This window comes from Besnoitia besnoiti, chromosome IV, assembly GCF_002563875.1.
Source record: "Besnoitia besnoiti strain Bb-Ger1 chromosome IV, whole genome shotgun sequence".
In the NCBI taxonomy this organism is placed as follows: domain Eukaryota; phylum Apicomplexa; class Conoidasida; order Eucoccidiorida; family Sarcocystidae; genus Besnoitia; species Besnoitia besnoiti.
In genome coordinates, this window is record NC_042359.1 from 751,599 (window position 1) to 766,119 (window position 14,521).

The window sequence follows — 14,521 nt, forward strand, 5'->3', positions numbered from 1 at the left end:
CTAGCGATCTCCCGCAAATTTCCCTTCTTCGATAAGCTTCTGCCTCGCCTCCAGCCATTTCTTGCTCTTCAGAGCAGCCTCGAGGCGCTTGGTGATCTTGGGAAGATCCTCTTCATGGACCCGCTTCAGTTCCGCTTGGAGTTCTACACAGTCACAGAGACCGACAAGAGCCGACAAGCAAGGTCCGTACCTATTCACCCGCCCAAGTGTAAAGCCTCCACTACATGGCAAGACCCCCGCCACCGAAATACGCCTCTATTGCCGCGATGCTTCCCCCCTGCAACACTTAGCGCCATTTCGTAGCTCTCAAATGGGCGGCATTCACCGGGGCATTTAATTTGGGCGCATGCAGATCGCCGGAGGGATGCAGGTGGAAACACAGACAGTTCGAAATGCAGATAAATACACATGCATGCATTAGCAGGTGCCTACTGCGTGCTTCCAGGCACGAGGTACGAGGTGCAAGGGTGCGGGGTGGGATGCGCTGTGACAAAAGCAGACAGCAGCACGTGGCTCGGGCGTCACATGCGGTCTTTCACTTGCTTCATCTACGCCCCTCGTCTTACCTGCGGAGAGGACGTTTGGAAGGAGAGGGTACCGCTTTAACAGCGGGGCGGCGCATGAGCTCTCCCATCCATTCTCATCGAATCGGCCCGTGATAATCGTAAGCGCGCAGGGAATGAAATGTAAGTGGGTGTTGAAGGGGAGGTTGTGCGTGCGCAGGTAATTCGAGAGTGAAAGCGGCCGCGTGAAGAAACGCAAAAACCTCTTTCTGTTGCGGTAGGGCTGCACTGAATCTTGCAGCCAGACGAGCCCACTATATTTCAGCGACTTGTCCGCGTTCCACAGCGCCACTCCGGCCATGTCGTTAACATGAAGCTGAAAAGGGAGGAAGGAACGAAGTCATGGTAACGTCTCGAGGCAGGCACTCTTGGCGGCGCAGCCGCGACCCCCCCCCCTCCCCCCCGAGAAGTTCACAACGCATGCAGGCGGCAACGAACGCCCAAGACGCTTGCAAGGAAGAAGTAGCATCACCCACGAAGAACGGAGCCACCGTTTTCTGTGTTGCAGCACCGGGCGAGTGGGGGGGATGCGCTACAGGTATGGATGCAAAACGGTACAAAATTCAACGGAAAGCCTTGGCACAACTCAGAGAGAAAGCACGGATTTTATTCGGTTCGCGTTGTGATTAGTATTCCTCGCTGGCGGTTGAACATTCGACTAGAAAGACATCCACGCGGAGCGAAGGATTTGTTCTAGGCGGGACAACTTTTTCGGGGTCCCAGACTCGAGTAGAGCACATGAAACAGGGCACACACGCTCTGCTTGCCTCTCAGCATCCTCCGTCTGGCGGCATGTACGGGAAAAAGCATAGCATAGCCGCCTGCTGTGCAGCGGACTCGGCGGTTTTGTCTATCGTGCTTCGGTCTCTATTCCGCCTCGATCTGACATGCAGCTGCGTGCACGCGAAGCGGCGTACCTGAATATCGCTGGCCGTGTCCCTGTAAAGCTTCGTGACTCCATCGGTTTGCCCTACGAAAGGCACTGGGTCAAGGTCTACTTGAAGTTTGAAGATCTTGGCTCCGCTCGCATTCATTTCTTTGGTCGCGATGACGTCACCGATCTGTGAAAGCACCGTGGCCAAACGCAGAACACGAGTAGGCGCCTTGACGTGTGGCTCTAGAGAGGGGAGCAGGAGGTCGTCCGCAGAGGATCCACGTCCAGCCCACGCAACAGAGGTGCGTTTCACGGGTAAAGACTTTTCGGCTTCCATGCCTCAAGTAGCTGTAATCCCAGGAACAGAGCCTTGCGGCCTATTCTGGCTTCACCCTCTAGACCGGGTTCGCTCCCATCCTCGATTTTGCAACGCACGCAGGAAAACAGGCGCATCTTTGCAAGGTATACACGGTGCAGAGGAACGGAAGAGAGGCACCAGAGGTGCTGGCGGCGTGCAGCCTCCGCGGCGCTAAACGCCGCCGCCTCTGCCACCAACCTGCCGTTCTCTTTCTCGCCCCCACCCCTTCCACAAATGGCCGCCTGTCTCTTTTCAGCTCGACAGGCACGAGACGGCGACCCCGCGCCGCCTCGCGAAGCCTACAAGCTGGCTAATGCTTTGCACGACTAGGGACTGGCAGAGACATTTTCACCACGGCCCCCGCTGTCCCCCGCACTCGATACCAGACCCGGGAGTCGCACCTACCGTCGGGGAGCCGAAGACAACGGAGTAGATGACGAGTCGACCTGAATCAATCAACGGACGCAGATTCTTGGCAAGGAACCAAGAGCCGAGCAGCGCGAGGGCTCCTCCTAGAGAATGGCCAGTTACCGCCACGACGTAAGGCTTCGCGGGGCTGCGGTTCCGAGCTTCCTTCGCTGCTTTCGACAGGAAACGCGTGAAGGGGCGGCGCACTGTCTGGTGGAAATGGGTCGCAAAACCTTGGTGGAGGAGGCCACGTTCTGAGAAAACTTTGTCTGGAACCGCTTGCAGCATCGTGTTCAAGGTCCATTGCTGAGAGGAGCGGTACACACTCAGGCACGCGTGATTCGACGGGGTTTCGGATGCCGCACACCCCCCACATGCGCTAGTGCCGAGTCATGCAAACACTCATTAACAAAGCCACGCGAAACCAGAGCCACGCCTCCAGCGCCCACACCATGCATCTCCGGTGTAGCCAAGGCAGTGCACCACAACTGAGACATTTTTTTGACGCTAGAAGGAAAATGCCGCAGTGCCGCTGTCGTGGTCGACTGCACATGCCTGCACCACGCTCGACGCTACGCAGGCGCAGAGCTGAAGAATGCCGCCCTGCAGCCGCACCGACAGCTTGCAGATGGCAGGAACTACTCATATACGTTGTGGCGAACCCGCAGTGAGGCAGCAAAGTCGAATCGTACGAGCCATGCTCTCCCCAGTGGTGTGTCTCCCGTCTGCACTTCCCGGTGCCCTCAAAGGCAGCACTAGAAGGCTGCCCGTTTCACAGATTCGAGACGCCGCATGCCGCGGCTGCACCGCATGTAATCAACGCAGACGGACCGGAAAAAGCAATGGCCTCCCCCCCCGCAATCCGCCCCCCCGCCGCCCGCATCCAGCGCCGCTTCGCTCCCTACCTTCACGCCGTCAGTGCCTTTGAAGACCCACACGGCATCGGCATCGTGGAAAGTCATCGCGGGCCCCTCGCCCGCTGGCGCTTCGCGTTTTGGCGCATCTGGGCGTCGCTCCAGCAGCACGACGAACGGTGACTCCTCCGCGCCTGCATACGTTGCGTCCCGCTCGCACTTGTCTACATTGAATGGGGAAAGAACGCCTGTTTCCCGGCGCGGGGTGTCGGGCGTCTCTTCGACAAAAAGCTGCTTCGTCAGTGTGTACGGGACGCGCTTCGACACGGCCCGGAGCTTGTACTTCTCCATGACTTCGAGACCCGCCCGAGAAATCTTGCTCTGCGCGTCGTGGAAGGGTACTGTCAAAAGAACAGGTACGAGACAAAAAGCGTTGGCATGCGGCACCGTCCATCAGACAGACTTCCAGCCGAAGCACCAGGAATGCTCGCACCGGAAAACGTTCAGAACTTACGAACCACCAAACAGGGCCACAGCGGAACGCGAGACAGACTTGCCGCCACGCGCACACCCCATATGCAGTCCGGAGTCAAACATAGGACACGAGACGCTCTCTAAGTTACCTACACTCAGTAAGACCTGGAGAGCACGTGGCCGCACGCCGCGTCGGCAATGTAAGGAGATCTGGTGCTAGCTCTGCAAGGGCAGAAAGACACCATCTTCAACGCGATCTGCACTCGCGAATATCGCCCAGAGCCTCGGCGGGAATCGCAAAAAACACATCGCACGTTTCTCCGTGTAGGAGCGCGAGAAACGTGCAGCGACTGGAGCAGCAGTCCCACCGCCAGCAGTCGTATGTTTTCTCTTTCTGTAGCACGCGCAGTGAACGTCGGAGAGCGACTGTGCGCGGTGGATGAGACAGCAGCAGTTTACAACACATCATGTGCTGGCGAGGAGCGATGGCGGCGCACGAGTGTCCAGTACAGGCTTGGCGCTGATGACGAGAAAGAACTCTCGAATCCTTTGCTTCACTGAGACGTACGCCATTCAGTCCACACGCCAATGCCGAGGTACGTGACGCGCCAAGGGCTTGGAAAGATATCGTCGATTATGCGGTGCTTGTAGACGTCGTCGTATCTTTCACCGATGCGATACATGTTCTCGCAAAAGTACCAGAGGGTGGAGAAAGCCTGATAAATGGGATGTCGCCACGGCTCGTTCTGCGGCAGTCTCTGAGCTCCGTCGACTTGCTCGAATGGGGACTCCCCAGAAGGAGGCACAATCCTAATCTCGAAAACTTTAGGCGCGTCAGCCGGGAAGGAGATATGGGCGCCCACTTCATTGAGATGTTCGAGAGCTGCAAACGTGGGAATCTGCTCCAGCGGGAGGACTGGAAACCCATTCTCCTTGCGTAGCGTGTACGGAAGAGAGGCGCGGCACTCCATCACTGCAAACAAATCATAGCGCAAAAGCACGTGCGCATCAATAGGCACAGGGGTTACGAGCTTCGCGACGTCAAAGAGACGACGGAAGTGGAACGTGCAGCAGAGCCAGCTTCCGCAAGTCGTGCGCCAGGTGTGCAGACGAGTTTCAGTTCGCTCTTGCTACAAAGAAAGGCACGCTGAGCATTTCACCATGAGCATCGAGGCAGAAGCCGGTCATGCAAATGCAGCATAAACACACGCATGAGGTAGCATACGCGAAGTCTCCGGTGTTTAGCCACCTGGCGCTTATCTGCGGCAGCAACCCAGAAGTAGAGTCTCGCAAAACGCTTCCTCACACCGCCTCCAGAGTCTTCTGCCCTGCATCTACTTACACGTAGCCATTAACGCGACGCATACGGGTCGCAGACGCGGCTTCTCCATCATGACCTTATTCAAGAGAACTCCAAGGTTAATAGAGTCCTGGCGCGCGGCGACATCTCCGAGATATCTCCGCATCGCTAGCGCAACTTCAATCGCATGCTTCCTGGCGTTCGCCGTGGCGCTCAGCTTGGCCAGCGCCTTCACAGCTGGCGAACGAATGTGAATATGGAGTCCCTTGGCTGCTTGCTCAGCGAAGGAGCTGAGACGCACTAGCGTGCAAACAAGCCCGTACATGGAAGGTAAGTCCTTCAAAAGTAGCGCTGTGGTGAAAAATCCGCCGCACGCTGCCTGGTGCCGAAACGCAGCGGTATTTGCTACGCGAATCACGCCGAATTTCCGCATGTCGTGATACTCCGCGACGTTGTCCACCTCAAGGGGCAATTCGGTACCACTGATTGATATACTCTTAGAGTGCACGTCAGCAAGGAATGGAGATGAGGCGGAATCAGCTTCAGTCGCTCCCCACCACGAGGGAGCCATGCTTTTACTGGCTGGAACCCACTGAAGGACTGGAGTGTGGTCACGACTGGTGTTTGTCTCTCGGCTGCTGCCCTCGGTAGTGTGCCTCCCTTCGCTGCCTGGAATCCTCTCACTGGATGTTCCCTCCGGCCGCTCGCTGGTGCCTCTGAAGCCCTTGCGTGAGCTGGTGGTCCCGCTTCGCGGCGACGGGGATTCTGAAGGCCACTCGCCAACCCACGAAGGAACCTGCTCCAAAGTCTTGTCTTCTTCACCACCGAAATCCTCTTGACTCAACGTGTCGCGGGCGGCCGCTTCTGTCGCACGATTTGCAGCACCCGTAACATTTTCTTCATCACCCAGGGCTTTCGTCAGTTCGTGCGTCTCTTTCTGAAGCGCTCGTGGTGCGGTGTCTGACCCAGACGATTCGCTCTCTACTTCAACCCAATCAGACGGATCTCCGGGGCGTTCATCCAGGGTCAGGGTTTCCTCTCGCCCCTCCTCCTCTGCATCTCCAAACAGCCACTGAAGCCAGACGTCTTGCGAGGACTCCGACATTGGGCCGCTTTCGGTAGAGTGAGTCGTTTCATCCACGTCTGTAGCAAAGACGGTCTCATCGCTTCGGTCATCTGCATCCATTTTGTGTTTCGCCGCATCCATCTGGTCATCCTGGGGAGGGATAACTTCTTCCGCATGCCCTCCATCTTCCCCAGACCCGCGACCCTTCTCGTCGCTGTGCGCCACCCGTACGCTGGTTCCCTGGAAGATATTTTCGGCTGCGTCCTTCTCCTCGGACACTGCAGGTGCTATTTCGTTCTCTCTCTTCTGCATCAAAGGAGCATCAGTGTCCGCGGCGCGAGGAAAAAGTCCGCGCACCCACCCGAGGAGCCCTCCACCATGGTGCAACGCACGCGCGGGGGGTCCGCCTTCCGCAGGCGACACATTTTCCTGTTTGCGTTCTTCCTTCGACATGTCATTTTCTGTAGCTGGTTGGTGTGTCTCTCTCTCCAAGGCATGTCCCTTGGGTTTATGCGGAACGGTCACTTCCGGCAAGCGGCCGACGCCAGCGCCTGCATCGGCCGCCGCCGCCGAGGTGACGGCCGCGAGCTCTGCCAGCAAACTTGGCTTGCAGCATGGTGAGCACGCAAAGGCGATAAGAACGACAAAAATGGGAACAAGGCGAAAGAGAAACCTTCCAAATGCCGCGAGGAAGCCCTGGTCCACCTGCCGATGGAGGCCTTTCATTGTGGCAGAGGGAGGGACAGGGGCAGGGCGACACACACAGTTGATTCTCCCGAAGGGACGGATCGTCGCTCGGGCGGTCCGACAGTGACGGCCAGCTGTGGGCCTGCCGCCGACTGAGGCCTTTCCGAAGTCGAACCGGCGCAACGTTAGTGACCTCCAAGATCTGTGCTGGCATTGAAGTGTGAAATGGCCTCCTGAAGCAGGATTGGAAGAGAGGGGGAAGACGCTAGTGAAAGCTCTTTATTGTCAGAGGGCTGAGGCACGACACCACCGATCGCGGGAATACTGCGCCCCGGTGCGCCTCCTCTACAAACTCCACCGGATGACGCAACGACGCTTCTCTGCTTCAACGTTGGCGACGCAAACACACGGTCTCCAGTTTACGGAAGCGCGTTCATGCGCCACATGAAGTGACTGCAGTGTGTCGTGACAAATGCATGCGGAACACCCTACCCGCCGGAAAGAGGAGAACGCAAGATGGTGGCGGGGCCCAAACCGGCGAACGCGCGCGCCCATACGGGCTTAGAGCCGGTGGCTGGCGGCCTCGTTTGCGTCACCGAGAGCATTTGCACCAGAAATATGAAGTCCGCTGCAGTTGAGGAGGCTGTACACCTTTGAAGTGACGCTTTTGGGGATTTATTCTCTTAGGTGACGCTTTTGGAGATTTATTCTCTTAGGTGAAGCTATTTCTCCGGCTGTTCCCGTATCCAACTAGCCGTCGCCACGCGTGAGCGGCGGGGTCGAGACAGACGTGGAGCACACGAGCAGTACGGCAAGCCGTCCGCACTTTTCCAGCCTCGAACGCAGCGTGCATAGAATGTCGAAAAGGCAACTCGTCAGTCAACCTCCGTATGTAGCGCGTAGCGCTATATGACACGTCCAACTGTAGTTTGGCGGATCGACATGAGTACGAGACAATCGTGCGGGACTGAGATGCGCGCGGCAGCATCATACCGGCTGGATCTATCGAAGGCTGCAACGATATACGAGAGCAGCGTGCACAACAGGCTAAGTTGAAGCTACGATATCTGTTATGAGTGCAATACGTAGGAACTGACCGGGTTTAGCTGAATCACAGCTGCCTGTACGCTACAAGCTTGGTGTCTTGCCTTTATAGGCCACACTCGGCCATCGTGCGAATGGGCCCATGCAGCCCACCACTCTTCTCCGCCGCCTGCCAGGGAGATGCTAGCCCGCATCACAGAAGCGAGTAACACCGCAGCGCATTTGACTACCGGATCCTCGCTTGATCAGGGGAGGCCCGCCTTCAGCAGCGACACTATCTTCACTACTCTTTAGCATATTGTGCGTAGTAATGTACCGGTTTTTGGAGCGCTAATGTATCTTTTCGCGGGGCCGCCGGAGACAGAGCTCACGTTGAGGACCGGTGCGTCTAAACGGTGGTATGCCCACTGGCTCGCGTTTCCTCCACGATGGAACTCAGCCTGCCTTGGTGGGGAAGGTTATATTGCCATGGTGTTTTGATATGCCGTAGGGTGTTCAAAAAGCACATCTCTCTATCGCCGACGAGGCCCCTGACTGAGTCGCCGCAGTCAACGGAGATATTCTGGGCGGGCTTAGTTCCGACTAATGATAGGGGGATACCTTGCAAGGGTGGTGGAGCGGACACTTCTCGAGGCCTGCGGGCTTTGCCGTTAAAGAGGCATGACGGTCTGTGCGGTAAATGGCCCCTGCAAAGACTCTTCACGCGACACGACTCACACAACAGTTCACGGGGGCTCATCTGTGCAACGGATACATGGAGCTTCCTGCTGCTGTTGGCCGTGTTCAGAGGAGGCCCTTCGAATCAAAATCTTCCGTGTGGGATGGGAAGGGGGCGGGCAGGGGGTTCGGAACACGATCATGCCGGTTAATAGAACTTACGCAAAGGCTTACATTGTCACTGTCTAAACAGTTGGAAACAATTGCAATATACGCCAGGCGCTTACTTTTGCAGGCGCTGGGATCACAGTTTGTAGCACATCCTGACTGCCGCTCCGTGCTCAGATGTTACTAAGCCCCCAGCAAGCAATTGTCGTGTTACTGCATTCAGCTACGCAAGCGTGTGCCCGCCACCAGAATGCAGTAGCAGCCTCAGCGCGTGTCAGCTGTCGGCGGTATCGGCAGGGAAGGATAGCTACATGGTGGCTGGGGGGGCCGAAGGTCGGCAGAGTGCATTTATCAAACTGCACGCCAGCTCGTCACTCGAGACCTTCAGAGCGGTGTCCCGTTGCCTCACGTGTTAGGGCAGGACGGCGTTCTGGTAGCCGAGCGAGCCGAATGGCACACCGCCCGCTGCCTGAAGCAGTCCGAGGCGGGCATGGACGCTGCGGCCGCGCTAGGCAGGCGGGGGCAGCGAAGCTGAGAAGGGGGAAGAGTTTCGGTATCCGTCCACACCCAGTGCAACTCGCGGAAGGTTTTCGCAATGGCTCGATATAACTGGAATCCTCTTGCATATCTCCACCAGACCCTTGACTGCGGCGGGCCGCGTGGTGGTCCAGGTTGGAGGCACTCCGGGCAGGTGGGACGCCGCCTGCGGCATGTGAACCGTCCACCGAGTTATACTGCAGTTCTTTACCCTTTGCCCCCTTTCCTCCAGGTGTTAATGCTGTCGGACCGTTGAAGTACGTACACCCATCAGACTTACTTGAGAGCGTCGTTTCTATCCGGCAAGCGCACATCCCTGAAGCTTCGAATCAACAGGTGCAGCATCTCTGACACCTCCTTTTTGTTGCTGCGGGTGCCATCCCCCACGGATATGTCCGCTGTAGAATGCTCCGGGTGCAGCGCCTTCTCTCTGGCAACTTGCAAGTCATGGCAGGTCTGTAACGTAGGATTGCCTGGATTTTGGTGTATCGGGATAGATCTGTGTCGCTTGTGTGGTGTACAGTGCCGTCGTCCGCTGCGAGCGAAGACGCGCTAGTAGGACAGAGGCGGGTGTGAGTCGATTGTCCACAGGGAGGTCAGTCAGGGCACGCCCATTCTTGCAAAGCACCGCGCATTGGCAGCCGGTGAGGACGTTTCCCTGTCGCTGCTCCGACAGGACTACCAAGCATATGCCTTTTTGCTCGGTGGGCGTAACAGTTTCGTCTTTCCGCCGAATATCCGCGTTTCTTTCCTTTCTTGCGGCGGATTTCTTTGTCACTAGCTGCGAGAAGCTTCTGCCCCCCGGTGGTGACAGGAGTGACCGCACCGACGGCCAGAGGAACAGCTCTCAACTGCAGGCCTCGGCAGCCAAGGGCCCCTCAGCCTTCCGGGTGACTTGGCGGAGAGCTCCGAGCCACCTTGTCGGTGTGCGGCACTGAATTGTGGTATGTGTCGGCAGCTTATCTTTTCCGGTCCCTGAATGCCAAACGAGAGCCTCCTCGGGGGAAATGTGCCTCTGCCTTTCCGAAACTGCGAAAACAATCCGTAATACGTTGATGAACACTGAGCTGGTCCTCCGTCTTAGACTGTCTTACCCAGTGCATCCCCTAGGACGACAGGGAGAGCTTTTTCAGTGCAAGGGACAGTCCTGGGGGGTGGAGTCGAGGCCCAAGGTGTATCTACCTCTGGTCACCAAACATATCCTGTTCCAAGGTTTGTACGGCGAGAGTTTCGTAATCTACATGGTGGCTTCACTTGGCGATTCAACGAGCGGAAATATCAAAACCAACACCGGCTCTCGCGATCTTCTGCGGTTTACTGTCCGGCGCCGCCACCTTGAGACCGCACCGTGAGACGGAACATACTTGACAGTTCGAAGCGGCTAACCTCATTGGACGGGAGCGGTGGTGCAAACGTAGGTTTGGACGTCCGCTCCGAAGTCCTGTATTGTTTTCCATTCCTGTCGGTGTTAGCAGTTCGCCGGGAAGGGCACGGGAGACGTCTGCAACGCCACCGGACTGCCAGGACAAGAATCTTGGAGAAAATCGGCCGACGTCGTGAGCACCGGGTCGCAACAACGGACGACAGGCAGCTTCGGAGATACCTTACTGCTTCAGCGTTCCAGCTCGAAGGCCTTTCCAAGGAAAATCGGCTGTGGACCACTGAGTCTTGGGCTCCACGTCCAGAAGGCGGCCCTGCCCGCGACAACGGCATGAAAACTGCTCTGCCTTCTTGCGCAGAGCTGCTAGGCGGCTGCCATTTCTTAGCCCGTTGTGCCGCTTCCTGATTCACCTAGTGAATTAACCGGGAGATTATTGGCGTGGGAGGCTGTCTCCTGTCTCCTGCTTCCGGGGCGTATCTCGATTTAGATAAACACCACAAGCTGTGCATGGCACTATGGCGTGCGGATCGCTGCTGAGTGAAGAAGATCTCTGCCGGTTCCGCACCAAGAAGTGCCGGAGGCTCGTTAGCGGCGCGTGCGAGTTTGGAATAACGTAGGTTTCTAATTCACTGTCTTTCGGATATGTCGCGCCCTCCACAGTAGCCTTGCACTGTACAGTCAATCGCAGGAAGGTGGTTAAGTTCCGAAGCTGATGAAGCGTAGTGAAGGCTGATTTCGAGGTCCAAACACGTGAATCAGACGCTGACCGTGGTCTGCAGGCGTGAATCGCGTAGCAACGTCTTCTGGTCACCACACAAGTGCTCCCGGCCACGGCCTTGCGTGCGTCATATTAACTTCAGGCGCTGCCAGTATTCCCACAATCAATACTGGAGCCGTCGATGCCCGATCTACCTCTCCGACCGGTCTTTCATTAGATACATCCACGTGCTCTGCCCGCACGTTACGACGAAGCAAGCCGATGTGGGCGACCGCCCCTCTCATGCTGGGCTCGGATGCGGTAGACCCCGTTGCGTTAAACGCCAGGCAGGAGGTGGCCCACCAGGGCAGCAAAGTCAGCACTCGAAAGGCCACGGCAGAAGGCGGGGAGGAAGCGGCTCGGGCAAGGGCAGCGAAGCATGCTGCTGCGTCGACGAGTGGAAGGAGGAAATTATCGTCAACACATGCCCACGTGGAGGGGAATGCCCTTTTGCTCACTCCACAGAGGAAATTCTGTATCATCCCCTTTTCTATAAGGTGAGAAAGCGACGCCGCCGCAGCGTAATCTGCCATTGATTGGCGATGTACACCGAACACCGCCATGCGGACACCGCCGAGGAACACAATGACGCAGAACTTGTCACGTCCCAGTGACGCTGGTGGCTTTCACGAGAGTGCTGTTGAAGCCGGTCTCTGTCGTGCCGCGGCACGTTGGGTCCAGCGAAATACCTACTCCTCCGGAATAAATCTCATTTGTTTCTTTAAGATTCTTCTACGGCGAGCTGTAACGCTATATTTTCTAGAAAATATAGGGCACTCAGGTCGAAACTGAAACAACGCCCTTATCAAAAGCGCGCTCTAGGTTGAGCTAGTAGCCTTTTTTTTCCTTTACCGGAAATTGGTGTGCTCCGCTTGTGCACTGCGGTATTCCAGATGATCATCTGCGAGAAGTACCGCGAAGATGTGTGTGACACGTACTACTGCCCATTTATTCACGGTCTCGCAGAGGCGCGACAACCGAAGCACTACAAACTCCCCTTTACAACGGGCATCGACAGTAAGTGCGGATCCGATCGACGCTGTGCTGCACTGGTGTAACTCTTTCAGGCCCACGTATGTCACCATTAGGTGAAATGCTTGGATGGTGAAACGCTGCTGTCCCGCTGTCATTTTCAATATTTGCCGGACACTGCGGAGTTGTACTGGCTGCCTTGTATTCAGTTCCTCCTCTACCGTGTGTGACAATAGTGGCCAAGATTGAGAAGAAGAAGGTAAGCTTTCCGCATGGTCAGATGAGGATAGATTTCGCCAGAACACCACCCGCAGCAACACAGTAGTGCGTGTATCTCATGATTGTGCGGCGTCGCCTCAGTACGCAGTACTCGCACACGCAGCCAGGGAACGACTTGGTCGTGGACATCGCATTGTCCTTTCCGAAATGTACTGCCCTCCACCAGCAGATTGCCATTTACGGATGCACAGGCCTGCTTTTAGAATAGACAGGGCCTTAATCGCGCTTTGCTTGCCGCAATGCGTGCAGAATCCTCTTTCTGGCGGGACCTTGGGAGATACAACAGTCACAGCTGTGGGAATCGACGAAGCCGCCTGCCCGGAGAACAACCCTGAATCACTCCTGAGGCAAGCAGTTGCTGCAGCGCAGCGCCAGCATCGCCAACTACAGCAGCGAAGCTTTCAGCTTTGCAGATCCCTCATGGATTCCAGTGAATCAGAGACACTTCGTACGTCACGGTCGGCAGAGCAGCTCGCTCACAGCCCCGCAACTCTTGGGCAGGGCTCCCAGCAGGGTCTCTTAACGCGTGCAAACCGCTGCGGCGATTCCCGTTCATCCGAAGACGATGATGCGTTCGCCTGCCAAGCGCTGTTTGACGCATTGAAAAGTTTGGAGGGGGGCGATAAGGCTTCTCGCTCGCTTAGTATGCCAGGTGGAGGGCGGAGGCCACGGGCGCACGACAACGGGCTCGAGGCGGTGGCTGCACGATTGACTTCAACTCAACAGGGTCCTCTATCGGGAAGCGTGTGGCCTAGTCTTCCAGCGTCGGTCGCTTCTAAGCGTGGTGAAACAGCGTTCAACGACCCTAACAGAAGTGTGGAGCAGCTCACGCCTCGCAAAGTCGGTCCACGACTGGTGCTTGGAGGAATAGCCCCCGGGAGAGCCGCTGCTCTCGCGTCCCGGATGTCTCCAGTACAGCTCCTCACCGCCGCGTTCGAGCTCTGTGGACACAACAATCGCAAGGATACTATCGAGTTTGCGCTAAACACGCTTGATGATCAAGAGGAGAGCGTTGCCCTATCGCATATAGAGCCCAAGGAAAAGTTGACGGAGGTCAGGGGCACCGAAACTGAGGGGGAGCCATCGCGAAGAAAGGGACACGGCGATCCGGAACCTATCCAAGGGACTGAAATCGGAAGCGACGCGAAAAACAGACAGATGGGATCAGCCCAACTACTGTTTCAGTTCACTACAGAGCCCACAGCACATCCACAGAGGGAGTCAGATCCGCCAACTGAGCTGACTGCCGATCCCTCTGAAAATCTGCTGGCGTCGGCAGGGGAAAGCCTTCAAAACGTTCGAACCGTGGCATCTGTAGCCACCTCGTCGGCGTCGCCGGATGAAAGTAGTCAAGCGCCAGGGATCACGTTTACTTCTTTGGATTCTTCTACAGCGTCGTCGCCACTTTCATCCCCATCATCAGCATCGCGGGGTCGTGGACCTAGTGATCGTGCGGCTTTCACTACACAAAGCAATGCGAACCGGGAGCAGCCATGCTGTTTAAGTGCCGCAACAAGATCGCCAAGCGAGTCAGGAGCCGAGCCCGACATATCTAGCCACATCAGCAGTTCATTCCATAGCACGTTGACCGCAACCGAGGCCACCGAGGCCACCGTAACGAGACCAGAGGTCTCAGCGGATGGTCCGCCCGAAGGAGCCCGTATCTCTCAAAGCCACAATGGCCTGGGTGAGCTAGAAAAGGCACAGGAGAGACAGAGGGTGGAAGATCCACAAGTAGTCGCCCCAGTGCCCATAGCAGGGCAGTCCCCAACCAACGAGGGCACGCATGTACAAAGCCACATGTCACAGCTGTCCGGAACGTGTACAGATTGCAGCAACGGAGGAAGTAACGATAAGAAGGACGCCCTCGTAGAGGAAAATGGACCCACAACAACCGTCATGAGGCAGGACGACCCTCACACGGAGGAGCTGGCCAAATCTACCCACGAAACTGTCAGCGAAGAGCATTCACTACACGAGGACAGTTGCACAACTCCAAATCTCCTTATCGATCGGCTTGAACAGATAATCAAGGCTCTTTGGGAAAATGTATGGAAGCACACTCCGAAGCAGTGGAGCCGTATTCAGTGTGCGTCTCGGGAGGTGAGTCAGCCTCGCAGTGTGGAATGGCTTGTTGCATGA

General features: G+C 56.7%; 2 protein-coding genes across 2 annotated transcripts; one reads left to right on the top strand and one right to left on the bottom strand.

The window, feature by feature from the left end:
- On the bottom strand, positions 1 to 6,623 carry BESB_052490 (lipase; the record flags this gene model as incomplete). Its single annotated transcript, XM_029363684.1, has 7 exons — positions 1 to 143; positions 567 to 879; positions 1,481 to 1,624; positions 2,201 to 2,509; positions 3,109 to 3,458; positions 4,100 to 4,504; positions 4,874 to 6,623. The coding sequence occupies 7 exons, from the start codon at positions 6,621 to 6,623 to the stop codon at positions 1 to 3; spliced, it is 3,414 nt and encodes a 1,137-aa protein (XP_029219607.1).
- Positions 6,624 to 10,886: 4,263 nt separating this feature from the next.
- Positions 10,887 to 14,521, top strand: BESB_052500 (uncharacterized protein; the record flags this gene model as incomplete). The annotated part of the gene is made up of 5 exons (XM_029363685.1): positions 10,887 to 10,984; positions 11,232 to 11,625; positions 12,022 to 12,145; positions 12,310 to 12,359; positions 12,629 to 14,521. The coding sequence occupies 5 exons, from the start codon at positions 10,887 to 10,889 to the stop codon at positions 14,519 to 14,521; spliced, it is 2,559 nt and encodes an 852-aa protein (XP_029219608.1).